At 39.8% G+C, this 17,246-nt stretch overlaps 1 gene segment (V, D, J or C); it reads right to left on the bottom strand.

Annotated features, from left to right (window-relative positions):
* LOC102149163 (T-cell receptor gamma chain C region C10.5-like) overlaps positions 1-16,764 on the bottom strand; it is a 49,978-nt gene extending 33,214 nt beyond the window's left edge. Inside the window, 2 exon segments of the C gene segment in view lie at positions 16,024-16,327; positions 16,452-16,764. Coding sequence covers positions 16,024-16,327; positions 16,452-16,494 — 347 coding nt within the window.
* Between the last annotated feature and the right edge of the window lie 482 nt (positions 16,765-17,246).

Here is a 17,246-nt window from a genome sequence, read left to right on the forward strand (position 1 = left end):
CTGACTCTTTTCAGTGCCCATTGACATTCTATAGTTCTTCGGTCTCTTTAGCTGCCTGCCTTCAGGCATTGCCTCCTAGTTCCTGTCTATTCTCCAATTTTGACTAAGCATTTTGATGTTTACATAAGAATTATCATTGTTGTAAATCTTTTCTACTCTATATAGCTCCATGTTACAAAAACACCACTCAGATAATGGTCACTTAGTGCTTTGAAATGATTACTAAGGTTTATGAAACTTCACATGAGAAACTTCAAGGAACTTCAGACAATGTTTACTCTTAAAAGAACTTGACTATAGAAACTTCCTCTGCTCTGGCATTCTTATTGCTGAAAGGTGGCCTAATGGGTCCTAAGAAAACCACTTGCCCTCCTATGTGAGACTTGACATCTTGGGAATGAGCCTTCCTTGAGACAAGAGACCAATGATGCTTTGATAGCTCATCAGCAATGCTTTCCAATAATCGATCATCAATGCTTTCCAGTGTTAGATCAGTGATGCTTTGAAGAAAGATTTTCATCAAAAAGAAAAAGTGTGAAAGATGACATGAGTGGAGCCATATTAAATAAAGCTGTGGAAGACTTTTCAGAAGAATTTTCTTGCTCATCTGGTTTTCTTATTTTCCAAACTGGACCAAACTGCCAACATTCCAAGAAGTCAGTAAGGACAAGAATATCCTGTTTGTGAGAAGTGATGAAACTGGACTTTGCTGATGATAAAGTTGCCTACCAATAAGTGGATCACAAACCAGCCTTGCCTCATTTAGCACCAATGAATTCTTCTTCAATACAACCTATGTCATCTTCTTTCCTCTTTCTCATAAAAACCCTGAGCCCCTTTCTTGTAATTGGAACATCGTTTGGGTTTCTATGTAAATCTGTGCTTCCTGAATTGCAGTTCTTTAATCCCAAATAAATGCTTTGCCTCTAAACTGGTTTCTGTTTTTATAGCTTGACAATGTCTGCAGAGAATGATGTAGGGATATGCAGTCAGGTCTGGCTGGAGACAAATATCACGCTTCATTTCCTACTTGATACAAATAGAGCAATGAGTTTGCTGTTTACTTGGGAGGGAAGCTCAAGCATAGAACAGCAATCTATGCCAGAAACCCATATGCACCATCTGAGCTTCATTGGCACGTGTCACCCAGAGGTCTCATCTGAAGGAGATTTTAAATGTCCTAAAATAACGTTAGCTCTGTAGTCTTGGGCAGTTTATGTCACCTCCTTTTTTTCATCTGTAAAAAGGGACCTCATGGGGTTGCCTGGAGAGTCAATAGGATAACGTGAGCAAAGAATGTAGCTGTAGGGGAGGAAGACAATTCCTCCACCCTATAGGTCTTTCTGGTTGGTCTAAAAATTAAATTGAGATGACAGAATAACAGGAGAAAATCAAACTAAGTTTAATAATATGTATACATGGGAGAAACCCAAGAAAGCTCAATAATTCCCAGAATGGCCAAAATCTGTCACCTTAAATACCATCATCAGTTACAGACAAAGTACCATGTTGGGGATAATGGTTTGAGTCTTCAAAGGGGAGGAAGGCATTTTACATGGAGATGGAAATGCAAATGGACCAACTATAGACAATGACCTGACAGACACATTTTACATTACACTACAGTTATGATACTAGCTCCTTCCTGGAACAGGCCTTCTATCTTAAATTTTTTTAGGCAATTAAGTGGGAGGGTCAAAGTTTCTTTCAGTATCTTTTTGTCTTTAAAAATAATCAAGGCAGGGACCACACTGGTGGCATAGTGGTTAAGTTTTCCCACTCTAATTCAGTGGCCCAGGGTTTACAGACTCAGACTCTGGGCACAGATCTATACAGCACTCATCAAGCCATGCTGTGTCACTATCCCACATACAAAAAATAGAGGAAGATACACACAGATGTTAGCTCAGGGACACTCTTATTCAGGCAAAAAAAAAAAAAAAAAGAGGAAGACTGCCAACAGATGTTAGCTCAGGGCCACTCTTCCTCACTGAAAAGACAATTGAGAAAAAGAGACACATTTTGGAGTGACCTGTTTTGATCCACCACAGTCTCATCTTTGAAACTTTAAGAAGAGTGGCTTACATAGCAACAGACATGCTATTGTGATGATATCTCTTAAGTTTATATCAACTTATCCAGCTTCAGTTTGCAAGGCTTCAGGAAAAAGGGTGGTTGCAGTTCCTAATGATTCCAAATGAAAGTGATGGACACACTTGAAAATGGTAGTTTGGAGATTTGTAGCCAGATATTTCAGGAGACTGGAAGAATTCAGGATCCAGTCTAGTTTATAGGTAGGACACAAAAACCTCAAAGACACTTAACAGAACCAGAATCTGAGATCCACATTTGTGTATTATAGTGTCTACTGAAATATAATCTTCCTCTCTAAAATCACCCTCATTTTTACCAAAGATAGCCAAATTAACGTTGATTGGAATTTAAAGTAAGTCTAACTTCAATACACTTGGCCTATTTACATAAGTAAGCAAGACTAGCAATTGATCACATAGGCTCTTTTCAATTTGCTTTGAAGGAAATTTTTATAAGATATCTTAGACTGAACTTTAAAGGCCTCTTGAGACCAGGAAAGCAAAGCCAAAGACTTGTCATCAGACTTTGCCTGCAATACCTATAGATTTGGGTGAACTGCCTGCCAGGAAATTGACCTTCTTTACTCAGCTGATGAGGTTGCTGGGCAACTTGTAAGTAAGGTACCAGGACAATATTTCCAAGTGGTTTTCTTCCATCAATTCCAATCTTTATTCTTCAAAAGCTGTCTGGTCATATCTGAGTCTATGCATGTTTCTCTCAAATAGGAAAATTCCAGTCAAAGTTTTGGTAATATAACCAGTGTTTTCAATTGTGTCCTGTTATAAGGAGAACAGATTCTCACTGAACTTATGCAAATAACTCTACTGCCATGAAATAAGAGTATTCATTCACTAAGAGTTTCCAAATTCAGGTAGGGAGAAAAAGATAAATGTTTCATTTCTGCTTACAAAGGTATAATTCTGAAATTGCTGTGTCATTGTTAGCTTAAGAGAAATGAGAAAAGGTTTCTTAAACCTGAAAAACAGAACATTTAAAAAATCAGCAATATTTCAAATAAAAAGTCCTATAAAAGATAATCATCCTCATCAGTTCATTCAGTCCCATATAATCAACTCTTGACCTTGATCTTATGTTAACAGTTTCATGAAGTCATCAGTTTAATTAGAGTTCTGAAATTTTTATTATCCAGTTCATTTTTATGATCTGAAAGTTTCTCAGAAACTTGTATTCCAGAGTCAGTGTCAGAGTTCTTTCCATGAATCTCTTTGAAGATGAATATATTTGTAAAAGCAGAGTAAAACAAAACTGTCTGTAAATGACAAAAGACATAAAAACGGGATTTGACAAAGAAATTTGGTTATTTCTGTGACATACAACATTTTATAATAACTAGAATTATGACTTTTAACCAGGGTAGATCAGAATTTTACGAGCGTTATGTAATTTTTAAAACACTTATATTGATAACATTTACCGACATAATATCACCTAGGAAAGTTTAGCATCATTTACTTGATAATGCTTCCCATGTAATTTAACATACCAAATGAGAATGAGAGAGAGAGAAAATTCTTTGAGAAGTTCCAGGGTTAATTAGAAATTCTCAAATTTTCCTATTTTAAATCAAAAGAAAAGCTTTAATCTTGAGGCGAATTCCTCAAAAATATCAAAAAGTTTTAAAACACTTCGTCAAATTGGAAAAAATGCTCAGTTATCCATTCAATCAACATGACAACAGAAACAGTTAAAAAAAACCTTAATAGAGAGACCTCAGTCTTTTTGAACATAGGAAATTATTTTTTTCTGCTCTTTTTTTTAACTTTTTATTGAGACTATGATAGTCTACAACCTTGTGAAATTTAAGTCATACATTACTGTTTGTCAGTTGTGTTGTAGGTGCTCCACTTCACACTTTGTGCCCACCCCCCACTCCCCCTTTCCCCAGTTGCCTCTAATCTGTTCTCTTTGTCTACATGTTTAACTTCCATATATGAGTGGAGTCATACAGAGATTGTCCTTCTCTATCTGGCTTATCACACTTAACATAATACCTTCAAGGTCCATTCATGTTGTTGTGAAAGGGACGATTTTATCCCTTTTTATGGCTGAGTGGTATTCCATTGTATATATATACCATATCTTCTTTATCCAATCATCAGTTGATGGGCACTTATGTTGCTTCCACATCTTGGCTATTGTAAATAATGCTGCAATGAACATAGGGGTGAATGGGACTTTTGGAATTGCTGATTTCAAGTTCTTTGTATAGATACACAGTAGTGGGATGGCTGGGTCATACGGTATTTCTATTTTTAATTTTTTGAAAAATCTCCATACTGTTTTCCATAGTGGCTTCACCAGTTTGCATTCCCACCAGTGTATGAGGGTTCCTTTTTCTCTACAATCTCTCCAACATTTGTTACTTTTTGTTTTGGTTATTTTTGCCATTCTAATGAGTGTAAGGTGATATCTTAGTGTAGTTTTTATTTGTATTTCCCTGATGATCAGTGATGATGAACATCTTTTCCTGTGCCCATTGGCCATCCGTATATCTTATTTGGAGAAATGTCTGTTCATGTCCCCTGCCCAGTTTTTGATCAGGTTGTTTGATTTTTTGTTGTTGAGTTGTGTGAGTTCTTTATATATTATGGAGATTAACCCTTTGTCAGATATACGACTTGCAAGTATTTTTTCCCGATCGGTGGGTTGTTTTTTTCTTTCAATTCTGTTTTTCCTTGCTTTAAGTCTGATGAAGTCCCATTTGTTTATTCTTTCTATTATTTCCCTCGTCTGAGAAGTCATGGTGTCCGAAAAGATCCTTTTAATACTGATGTCAAAGAGTGTACTACCTATATTTTCTTCCAGAAGCCTTATGATATCAGATCTTACCTTTAGGTCTTTGATCCATTTTGAGCTTATTTTTGTGAATGGTGAAAAAGAATGGTCAATTTTCATTCTTTTACATGTTGCTTTCCAGTTTTCCCAGCACCATTTGTTGAAGAGACTTTCTTTTCTCCATTGTATGCCTTCTGCTACTTTGTTGAAGATTAGCTGTCTGTCCATAGATGTGTGGTTTTATTTCTGGGCTTTCAATTCTGTTCCATTGGTCTGTGCACCTGTTTTTGTACCTGTACTGTGCTGTTTTGATTACTGTAGCTTTGTGGTATGTTTTGAAGTCAGGGATTGTGATGCCTCCAGCTTTGTTCTTTTTTCTCAGGATTGCTTTAGCAATTCAGCGTCTTTTGTTGCCCCACATGAATTTTAGCATTCTTTGTTCTATTTCTTTAAAGAATGTCATTGGGATTCTGACTGGGATTGCATTGAATCTGTAGATTGTTTTAGGTAGTATGGACATTTTAACTGTGTTTATTCTTTCAATCCATGTGCATGGAATGTCTTTCCATCTCTTTATGTCATCATCAATTTCTTTCAGGAAAGTCTTGTAGTTTTCATTGTATAGGTCTTTCACTTCCTTAGTTAAATTCACCCCAAGGTATTTTATTCTTTTTGTTGCTATCATGAATGGTATGGTATTCTTGAGTTCTTTTTCTGTTAGTTCTTTATTGGAGTATAGAAATGCTACTCATTTATGTTAGTTCATTTTATACTCTGCAACTTTGTTGTAGTTGTTGATTATTTCTAATAGTTTTCCAATGGATTCTTTGGAGTTTTCTACATATAAGATCATGTTGTCTGGAAACAGCGAGAGTTTCACTTCTTCCCTCCCTATTTGGATTCCTTTTATTCCTTTTTCTTGCCTGATTGCTCTGGCCAGGACCTCCAGTAATAGGTTGCATAAGAGTGGTGATAGAGGGCATGCTTGTCTCATTTCTGTTTTCAGGGGGATGGTGCTCAGTTTTTGCCCATGGAGTATGGATGTTGGCTGTGGGTTTGTCATATATGGCCTTTATTATGTTCAGGTAATTTCCTTCTATCCCCATTTTATTAAGAGTTTTTATCATAAATTGCTGTTGGATCTTGTCAAATTCTTTCTCTGGATCTATTGAGATGATCTTGTGGTTTTTATTCCTCAGTTTGTTGATGTGGTGTATCACATTGATTGATTTGCGGATGTTGAACCATCCCTGTGTCCCTGGTATGAATCCCACTTGATCATGATGTATGATCCTCTTGATGTATTCCTGAATTTGGGTTGCCAAAAGTTTGTTGGGAATTTTCGCATCTATGTTTATCAGCGATATTGGCCTGTAGTTCTCCTTTTTTTGATGTCTTTGTCAGGCTTTGGTATCAGAGTGATGTTGGCCTCGTAGAATGTGTTAGGAAGTGTTCTACCCTCCCTAATTTTTTTGGAATAGCTTGAAAAGGATAGGTCTTAAATCCTCTCTGAAAGTTTGCTAGAATCCCCAGGAAAGCCATCTGGTCCTGGGGTTTTATTCTTTGGGATGCTTTTGATTGCTGTTTCAATCTCTTTCCTTGTGATTGGTCTGTTCAGATTGTCTGTTTCTTCTTGACTTAGCTTTGGGAGGTTGTATAAGTCTAAGAATTTATCCATTTCCTCTAGGTTATCTATTTTGTTGGCATATAGTTTTTAGTAGTATTCTCTTATAATCCATTGTATTTCTGTGCAGTCTGTTATTATTTCTCCTCTTTCATTTCTGATTTTGTTTATTTGAGCTTTCTCTTTTTTTTCTTTGTAATTCTGGCTAGTGGTTTGTCAATTTTATTTATCTTCTCATAGAACCAGCTCTTTGTTTCATTTATTCTTTCTACTGCCTTTTTTGTTTCAATAGCATTTATTTGTGCTCTGATTTTTAGTATTTCTCTCCTTCTGCTGACTTTGGGCTTTGTTTGTTCTTCTTTTTCTAATTCAGTTAGGTGTAATTTGAGATTGCTTATTTGGGATTTTTCTTGTTTGTTAAGGTGTGCCTGTATTGTGATGAATTTCCCTCTTAATACAGCTTTTCCTGTATCCCATATGAGTTGCTATGGTATGTTATCATTTTCATTTGTCTCCAGATTTTTTTATTTCTTCTTTAATTTCTTCAATGATCCATTGCTTGTTCAGTAGCATATTTAGTCTCCACATCTTTTTCTCTTTCTCAGATTTTTTCTTGTAATTTCTAGATTTATAGCATTCTGTTTGGAGAAGATGTTTGTTATTAATTCAATTTTTTTAAATTTATAGAGGCTTGCCTTTTTCCCCAAGATATGGTTTATCCTTGAGAATGTCCTTGAGAAGAATACATATTCTGCTGTTTTTGGATGGAGTGCTCTATATGTCTATTAAATCCAGCTGTTTTAGCTTTTCATTTAACTGCACTGTTTCCTTGTTGATTTTCTGTCTGGATGATCTGTCCAATGATGTGTATGGGGTGTTGAGGTCCCCTACTAATAATGTGTTATTTTCTATATCTTCTTTTAAGTTTGTTAATAGTTGCTTTATGAACTTTGGTGCTCATATATTGGGTGCATAGATATTTGTAAGCGTTATTTCTCCTTGATGTAGTGTCCCTTTGATCATTATACATTGCCCCTCTTTGTCTCTCTTTACCCGCCTTATCTTGCATTCTACTTTGTCTGATATAAGTAGTGCCACACCTGCTTTCTTTTGTTTGCCATTAGCTTGGAGTATCATCTTCCACCCCTTCACTCTGAGCTTGCATTTGTCATTGGAGCTGAGATGTGTTTCTTGGAGGCAACAAATTGTTGGATCTTGTTCTTTAATCCATCTTGTCTCTCTGTGTCTTTTTATTGGAGAGTTAAATCCATTTACATTGAGGGTGACTATTGATGCATGAGTGCTTAATGCTGTTATTCTGTCACTCGTTTTCTGGTTTTCCTGCATTTCCTTTGTTTCTTGTCCTGTGTGTTTTGGTCTGCCCATTGACTTCTGCAGTTTCTTATGTTGTGTCTCTTAGTTTTTTCATTATTTATTTTTTGTGTCTCTGTTCTGCTTTTTAGTTTAGTGGCTACCCTGAAGTTTGTATTCAGAATCTCATGCATAACGTAATCCATTTTCTGATGGCCTCTTATTTCCTTAGTCCAAACTGACTCAGTCCCTTTCCTCCTCCCCTCTTAAGTTATTATTCTCATATCTTATTCCAACTTATGTTGTGAGTTTGTGGTTAAAGTGATAAGATCATCTTCGTTTTTGGTGTTTTCCTTCCATTTAGCCTAATGCTATAACTGAATATTTGCTATACTATTCTGATTATAACTATTTATCTCCTTACTCTGTGTTTTGTGACCCCTTTCTCCCTTTTTTCTTTTTTCAGATATGAAGGCCTTCTTGAGGATTTCTTGTAGGGGGTGTCTTGTGGCAATGAATTCCCTTAGCTTTTGTTTGGGAAAGATTTAATTTCTCCCTCATATCTGAAGGATATTTTTGCTGGATAGAGTATTCTTGGCTGAAGATTTTTGTCTTTTAAAGTTTTGAATATGTCATTCCATTCTCTCCTAGCTTGTAAGGTTTCTGCAGAGAAATATGCTGAAAGTCTGATAGGAGTTCCTTTGTAGGTTATTTTCTTCCACCTTGCTGCCCTAAGTATTCTTTCTTTGTCACTCATTTTTGCCAGTTTTACTACTATATGCCTTGCAGTAGGTCTTTTTGCATTGACAAATCTAGGAGATCTGAAATCTTCCTCCACACACATTTACCTCTCATTCCCTAGATTTGGGAAGTTCTCTGCTATTATTTCTTTGAGCACGCTTTCTGCTCCATTCACCTTCTTTCCACCTTCTAGGATACCTATAATTCTTATGTTGCATTTCCTCATTGAGTCAGATATTTCTTGGAGACTTTCTTAATTTCTTTTTAGTCTCAGTTCTCTCTCCCCCTCTGTCTGGAGCAAGTCAACATGTCTATCTTCGATTATGCTGATTCGCTCCTCTATGGTGTCCACACAAGCATTCAGAGAATCCGTATTTTGTTTTATCTCTTCCATTGTGTCTTTCATCTCTAGTATTTCTGATTGATTCTTCTTTCTAGTTTCAGTCTCTTTTGTGGAGTAGCTCCTGAACTCGTTGAATTGTTTCTCTATATTCTCTTTTACCTCATTGAGTATTTTGATGATAGCTATTCTGAATTCATTATCATTTAGTTTACTTATTTCTGAGTCCTCAGGACAGAATTCTGGGTATTTGTTTTCTCTCTGGTCTGGAGTTTTGATGAACTGATTGATGCTGGAAGAACGAGTTTTTCCCATTGTGATATTATTCAGTTGCAATTACACCTATTGCCACTGGAGGGGGGTAGAGAGCCATGTATTCTGAGCCCTCTGCCTTCAGCCAAGATGGTGTGGCACAGCATAGGTGGGGAGGCGCTTTCTCTTGCATGCAGTCCCTGGTTTCCCAATCAGCTCTAGCTATCTGGTCTCCTGGGGTCTCAGCTTGATGAGGTCCCCCCTCATGAAACCTTTTGCCCTGTTAGAGGGCTTCCCTCTAGGCTGCAAGGGTGCTAAGGAGTCCTGGGTGATCATGCAGGTGTGCAACCCCTCCCCCGCTCCTTCGCTCATGGATCCTCCTGCAGCAGTGATCCCGGTCTTTACCGGAGGGAGTGAAGTTCTCTCTTACCCTGTTCCAGCTCCTCAGAGAGGGGATCAAGTCTCTCCACACTCTGTCGTTTGGCTGCCTTGACTTTCTGAGGATTCCTGTGCTATTAGGATATTTTCTGTTGGAATGTGGTTGGTTTTTTGGTTGTATGTTGGAGGGGAGAGAGTCCCAAGAAAGCTCACTCTGCCATGATGCTGATGTCACTCAGGAAATTATTTTAAGTAAACCATATGTTGGCGCCACTCACATAAACAGTAAGCTTTACTCTATTTATTAAAGATTTTGTTCTTATGATGTTTAAACCAAATCAGGGTATGAGGCATTGTTCCAGTCTCTGATGCATATCCAGTAAAACAAAAGATTATCAGGAACAAAGACCAGATGTCTGCCCCACCAAGAGAGTAGATGCCTCCCACACCCAGAGACCAGCCCCATATATAACTGGCCTGTAGTCTTTGTTCTGTAAAATGTTTCTTTCAGGCATCTTCCCCCTTGCTAGCAAGCTTTAGTAAAACCCTTCCTCTCCTGTCTTCTTGCCTCTCCTCAATTTGCATGTCTTGCTGCAAGCAGACAACCCCCCCTTGGGTGGTAACAAATCTGGCATCCCCGATAAGACCTTATGCTCATGGCCATTTGAATGTGGATGGGCATCCTGATGGGTAAGTAACTAGAAGCTGCCAAGGCACTCTTTGGCTCAGAAACCTGCCCTTCCTGCTTTCTCCTTTCCTGTGCCAGCTGCCTCCTAACACTGACTGTGGAAGGAAGAGTAATGGCTATGTCTGGCAAGTCCACAGGCACAATCTGGAATAGGGTAAGTTACCTCAGGGATGCCTGTGAACCACATTCTCCTCCATCTGGGGTCCTTCTATTTATGGCAGGACCATCTATGGTCCAATAGGACCGTCTGTGCAAACATTCAGAGTGGGAACAGTTGTAAGACGTTTTACTCAAAATCTGGTTCACTGCTATCTAGTTTATCTGTGTCTGTGTCTGTAAACATCTCCAGGATCAGACGTCTGTTGGGTGAGTGACCTCATTAAAATACACCTCTACCTAAAATTGTCTAATAAAAATGTTACAGCTGCTGGGGCACTCAAAAGAATCAGGTCAGTGTCCTGAGCTTTGGGTTAAAGTCCCAGAGTATTGGATTTGGTGTCTTTTCATGTTTGTCTATGTCTGACTGCTTCATTTGTTAAAACTGGCTGTTTGGGGACTGAGTTTCTAGGTGATCATAACAAACTCTCTTTAGAAATTACCTTGTTTGTTGTGGTCACCTTGGGGAAAGCCCCCTAAAATGGGGATAACTGTAAGCAGCTGGAGAGATAACCCAGATAATTTAAAATTAAAGCGGCCTCTTTGGGCTCCTTTGGAGCTTTTTAACAAAGAAACAAAGACATCTTTAAAGATTCAAGGGTTCTACCTTTTGACCACAATGTTCCAGAAGCTGTAAATGTTTACAGAGAACAGAAGGATCATACCAAGCTTGATTTTTGTCCTGAGGGTTTGGCTTGATATTCCTCAGGTTGAGGGGCTCAAGACTACGATGGGACTAAAAATGTGCTTGCATTCCATTTTGTGGTCAGAGATGGTGGGACAGAAATGCTGGTTGCACTCTTATTTGTGGCTAAGGGTTCTACCAAACCACCACCAGCCTCGGGGATGTTACATTGGCCATTAGAAGGAAGCCTTGGCTTGGCCTTCTTTGTGAGGGTCTTTGTTTTGGGGATGCCCCCAAATTTTTGCAGTCTGGTTCTAGCTATAGCATAAATATACTTTTGACCAGCCATGTCTAATTTCTGAAACAATGGGAAGCACTAATTTGATCCTCACCTGTAGCCCCTTAGGCTGCATTTTCCCAAATCGGGCAACTTTTGGCTACGAGTATGTAGTAGGAGCTACTGAGTACTCATTAGCTTGTTGATCTTCTCCTCCCAGAGATGTCACTCTGTCTTTTGTGTCGTTTGTCATAAAATGGAAAAACTGTTAGGCAAGACACAGGCATCTCTACAAGCCCATTGTCTGGGAATATGCACAAGAGGTGAAAGCTGTTGCTAAGGGCATATTGCAAGCCAAAGAGGTTGCAAATTTGGTGGGAACAGGTCAAGCAGTCAAGAGCCGTTGGGGCACTCACCACCTTAAGAAGACTTCCATGATAGGAGAAGTTGGTCACGGAATAGGGTAGACGATGTAGGTCCCCCACCACAATCAAGAAAATGTCTGTGTGACAAGGTACTCTGTAAAAGCACACAAAATCCCCAACTCTGGCACCTTCCACCTAGGTATTAATCTGGCTCCAAGAGATCTAAAGCTTAACTAAAGCTGTTAATGTGCCAGTAAGACAAGGTTTTTTTCTTTTGCCTTGTTCTATGTCTTGAGGACTTGGCTTTGTGACCTTCTGGTCTCTGCCGTCCAGCAGATGAGTGTATCATCATGCATCTTGGTGGCCAGTCAAATAGACTGTGGTTCTGAGAAACACTCTTTTTGTCTGAATGTGTCAGCTCTGAAGGGAGTTTGTCATAAGGGGTTCCAATTGCTTTCATAAGGGGCCTTTGTTGTCTCAATTTTCATTGCTTGTTAGTGAATGACCGCTTGTGCAGTGGAAGGCTTTGCTTTCTTGGACTATTTTTGGGAGTGAACTTTCTGGATCTTGTGAGGGCTGCTTCTTTTGCACTCTCTTCTGGGGACACCTCTCACATCCATGGTTGAACCATAAAGGCTTATTTGTTTAGTGGATGTCACGTCTGGCTTGAAATGCTTCCCCTATCCAATATCGTAAGACCGACACCTATTGATAAAGTCCTGATAGAAGCTATGATTAGAGACATAAGAGTTGATGGAATTCAGATCAAATTTTGTAGGAAAATCGATACATTTACTGGCTTTATGTGAAGTGATTGCATCTCTTTTTGCCTGAATGTATTATAGATTGTATTGTGGGGACAGATGTTGTGTCTCACTGGGGAACGTTTCCGCTGCCTGATTGTAAGACAGGATATAAATCTTCCCTTCAGACAATCTTAATTAAACATACTGAAGGGAATTCCGTAGGGTTGCCTGAGTTTACACAGTAGGAGATAGAAACTAGAAGCTAATATCAGGTGCTAATAAAAAAGATAAAAGATTCCACCCCAAGGTAATTTGGTTGAGGGTTAAATCATACACTTAGAAAGAGGGACTTTGTTATTAAACACTTTGTTCAGACTTTTTAAAGGTGTAATACATTGTCTGGAAGTTTTAGAACATAAAAATCTTTTGATTTACCTCTTAAGTTAAAAATTTCCCTGATATAAAGAAGCAATTGGAAAAATGTAGCTGTAAGGATGGGTCAACCTCTTTTCTCATTCAGACTGTAATCCAGTTCTTTGGGGGAACTGGAAGCAACCGTCTTCATCTTGCAAGTCTCTACAAGGCCAGAGGTATGGCTCTAGAAAGAAGCTCAAAGTTCACTTGTCCTTTTACCAGTCCCAAAGCCTCCCCTTTTCCTCTCAGAAGGCTCCTAGATATTGAGACAGTAGAAACTGATAAGGCAAATATGTCCCAGAAACCCCATGTTGAAGAAAACTTGACTGCTTTCTCTGTGTCTATATGATGTAAATTTTCTCTTCCCATCTTCTCTAGGACCTGAGAGCCATTCTTTGAAATGCAAATATTTCTCATAAACTTGTGACTTTTGTATTGCACTTGATTCATTAAAAAAAATTAACAAGCCATAAGGTCTCTGTCTGTGTCTACCTGTGTGCCCATGGATGTCTATACGTAAATGTTGAAAATCTGAGATAATTTTCTACCCCTGGATGGTGTGGCCAAAATTAAAAGCTCTGTTTAATTGACGTAAAGTAAGTGCTTATGTTCAGTGTTTCTAAATGTAATAAATGGGCCGTTTCACAACATTAACCTTGTGTTTACAACCATTGAAGATAATGAAACTCTATGAGTCCACATTAGTATTCTCAGTCAAGAGATGATGACAGTCGGGGTCCCTGGACGTTCTTCAGAAAGGGCTGTTTAAAGAGCTGACCAAGCCCAAGATTTATCAGGTTTGGGAGTACTTCCTTTTAAAGAACATGAGAAGACACCATTGAGTGTCCATTCATAAGCCCAGAAGTAATTCAGAGAATAAAACTAAGGTGTACAGTAAAGGGATTATGAGAATTGGTTTGGAGAAAAAGAGAAGATATTGAGTATGATTTGTCCTAGGGATGTGTGCTAAGTCAAGAAATATGAAGATTTGAGAATTAAATCTATTATTGGCATTGGTGCTGGTGGTGCTATGGTTTCTTAAGTGGGGAACATAAAACGATACATTGGTCTGTGGGTTAGAACGAATATTTGTATTTGTTTTATTGCATATTTTTAAATGGTTTATTTTTGTGTATGTTTTGTAATATACACAAAGCATTTCTACCATAGTTCATGTAAATTATTACTTCATAATAAATAAATGTACATATATGGTGGGTTTATTCGTGCATTAAATAAAGCCAAGGAAATTTTGAAAAGAAAGCAAGAAAAATTGTTTACCATAAAGCAAGAATTATTATAAAGCTATATTCTTAAAATACTGTGTTCCTGACACAGGAATAGACAGAATAGGGATTTGGCCCCATTTGTAAAGGTGAAGTTGTACATACACAGTGACTCTACCTCTAGCTGTTTCCTTAGAGAACCTGTCACCCATAAGTGGACACATACAGTGAAAAGAGGAGAGAGAGCAAAAAGGGCTGTGTGAGCCTCTGGAACCTTAGTTATCACAGGGTGGCGATGAAGAACAGAGGGGGAAATGATGGAGTAGTCAACAATTTGGGGGAGAAATTGGATCTGCACATTCAGATTCCTACCTTACCCCCATACACGAAAATTCAATTCAAAGCAGATCAGAGAAAAACTTTACAGAACAAAGCTTAACGCTACTAGAAAAATATAAATGAGAATACGTTTATGCTTCAAGGTTAGGAATAAACTTTCATAAAGCTGAAAAATAGTTAAAGTACACCGTCCTCGGTACAGTAGAGCCAGTTAAAGCCGGTTCATTTCGTGAATAATTCTTCTTGCCTGGGGTCACAGAAGCAAGAAGGAACTGGAGTTTCCACTTGTGGTTCTGGTGGGATTGTCTTGGGGAAATGTGATGACTTGTTAGAGCAGCAGCATCCAGGGTGCAATAAGAGAGGAGGGCTTGTGTGTTGGCAGGAAGCCCATGAGCACCTTTCTAGAAAGCATTCTTGTGTCAGGCTGGGGACCAGGCCATCTCAGAGGGAGACAAGTCACCCTATCTGTCCCTGCTGGGGCAGCAGTTCTTACAAATCAATCTGAATAAGAATCAGTGTGGAGGTCTTTGAAAAATACACACTTTCAGCCTTCATCCTAAGAGTCATATTTATCGTGTCGAATGTTACCTAGAACCTTTGTTTTTATTCAAAGCTCCCAGGTCCTTCTGATGCAGGTGGTCCATGCATCAGTTTGAGAAATACTCTAGGAGCTTGAACTCTAAGCTAAAAGTTAATTGTTCTGGCAGAAGCTTGGAAGATCCAATACACAAGAGACCATACGCAGGTGAATCTGGCATTTCTGTACTTCAGGATTAGTTTTAATCCTTAAACCTGGCCCAATTATGGCAGCCACAACCTTTTCCTATACAACTTTTCAGTTCAAATATATACTCCTTGTTTTCTGATTGTTTGCTGAAAGTGTCCTTTAATTGTAATTATTGAGAAAAAAATAATCTGATAGACTCATTCCAGTTTAGGAGTTGGCTGTGTTGATGTTGGGGGAGGGGTGAAAGGAACAGTTCTGGCTGAGGCTGAACTTCAAAAGAAGCTGTGAGCAAAACAATGGTTGGCATCTCTACAACAACCACTTTATTCCTACACTTTCACTGTCTCAACAGTGCCATGATTGGTTATGATGAGGGAAATATCAGTTTGTCCAAAAGATAAATCAGATACCAGCCTGAGGTCTTCATAAAGCCCAAAGTCTTCATTCCATCATTTCTCATTCTCCTGAGGAAGGCAGGAGCTCCTTTCCCAGCCATCTTCTCTGGGAAATGATTGGAAAAGTGATTAGGTAGCACTAGCCTTCCCAGATTGCTCTCCTAAATGTCTCTCCGAACAAGTAAAACTCTAGGTGACCTTGTCTGTCCCAGGAAGCAGATTGAATGGACTCCACCAGCTCCTAGGAGAGAGGAAAGAATGTGCTGTCTGCAGACTGCTTGCCTAAGGCCTGGAGATGGGAGACCCATTTTTATGAATGTGCTACGGCTCCTGGTGGGGGAGGGAGGCCAGTGGGATAAAAGGGTGGGAGTTGGGCATTGAGCTCAGGGTCTCTCTTTGTTCAGAGTACAGCGAAGTCAGGGCAGGAAGTGAGGCACGGGCTGGTCTATCCTGTGTGGCAAGGCTGCACTTGGCAGCCACAAACAATATTTTCAGTGCAGAATAGGGGAGGTCTGAATCACTGTGCTCCTCCCAGACAGCACAGTAATACACACCAGAATCCCTTTCTTCCAGACTTCGGACTTCAATATTACGGTTCTTGTCTGTGCCTCCAAAAGTATGGTATTTCCCTGAACTAATTCCCGGATCTGTCATCAACCTTGAGTATTGGTAATGGTAGTACACAAGTCGTTGTAGGGCTATCCCCTCCTGGTATCGGTACCAGTGGACGTAGGTTACACTTTGTTTAATATCACAAGTGAATTGAACAGATGACCCAGCCTGTCGGATGATTGGCTTCTGTGTCCCTTCCAAGTTGGAAGATACCTGAGTGGCTGCAAAGGGAATAAGGAAAAGTAATGAGGAAGAAGTAATAGGAATACAAGAATTCCTTAGTATGGCCTCCCAATACCCCCAAGAAAGAGAAAAATCCCGGGAGCATGGAGGCAGCACACTTACCAGGAGCCAGGAAAGCTAGAAGGAGGGCGAGAGCCCGCAGCATGCCTTCCTCCTCGGGCCTTAGAAGGAAAGGGACAGACGACAGGAGGGGCAGACACCCTCTCACACTCCAGTCCTGCTCCGAAGACAGGGAGCCCAGGACACAAGGACAGAGTCACAGGCGGGCTCTGCACAGCTGTCACAGGCGGGCAGAGACTGAGGGGCTCTCCTAGAAGACCACCCAGCTGATGACCCAGAGTGGGTGGGGCTGGGGGAGGCCTGGGGAGGAGCCTGCCTCTCTGCTCAGCCCATTTCCTGAAAGCCTCCTGGGGAGGCTGAGAGCAGGCCCTCTGCAGAAGAGGAGGAGCCAGGAGCCCTGAGAGCCCAGAGCAGAGGGAGGGACAGCCTGAGCCCATGGAGGGGGCTGGAGAGCCGTGGATGCAGCTCCATGTCCCCTGGTGCAGGGAGCGGTCCTGAGTCAGGCGACTTCCCTGCAACTCAGGGTTCAGTGTTCCCGCTGCTGCCATGGGCTTGTCCTGCGATGCAGCTTCTGTATTCTCACCCTGACCCACCTTCCTTTCACATCTGTCAGCAAACTGTGAGGCACCCACAGCAAAGCTGACAAGCACTGAACTCGCTTCAGTAAAAGATTAAGGTCAGTTATATTGGTCTACATTAGACTCTCCTCAAAGTCAAATGGATGTGTGTGTATATGTCGGTGTGTGTCTGTGTGTACACGTCTGTGTGTGTGTGTGTGTGGCAAGTCAGTTCCTTAGAGGATTTCTATTCATCCTCAAGTAAAAGACCACCTCACAT

The sequence above is a fragment of the Equus caballus genome, chromosome 4 (assembly GCF_041296265.1).
Source record: "Equus caballus isolate H_3958 breed thoroughbred chromosome 4, TB-T2T, whole genome shotgun sequence".
NCBI classification, from domain to species: domain Eukaryota; kingdom Metazoa; phylum Chordata; class Mammalia; order Perissodactyla; family Equidae; genus Equus; species Equus caballus.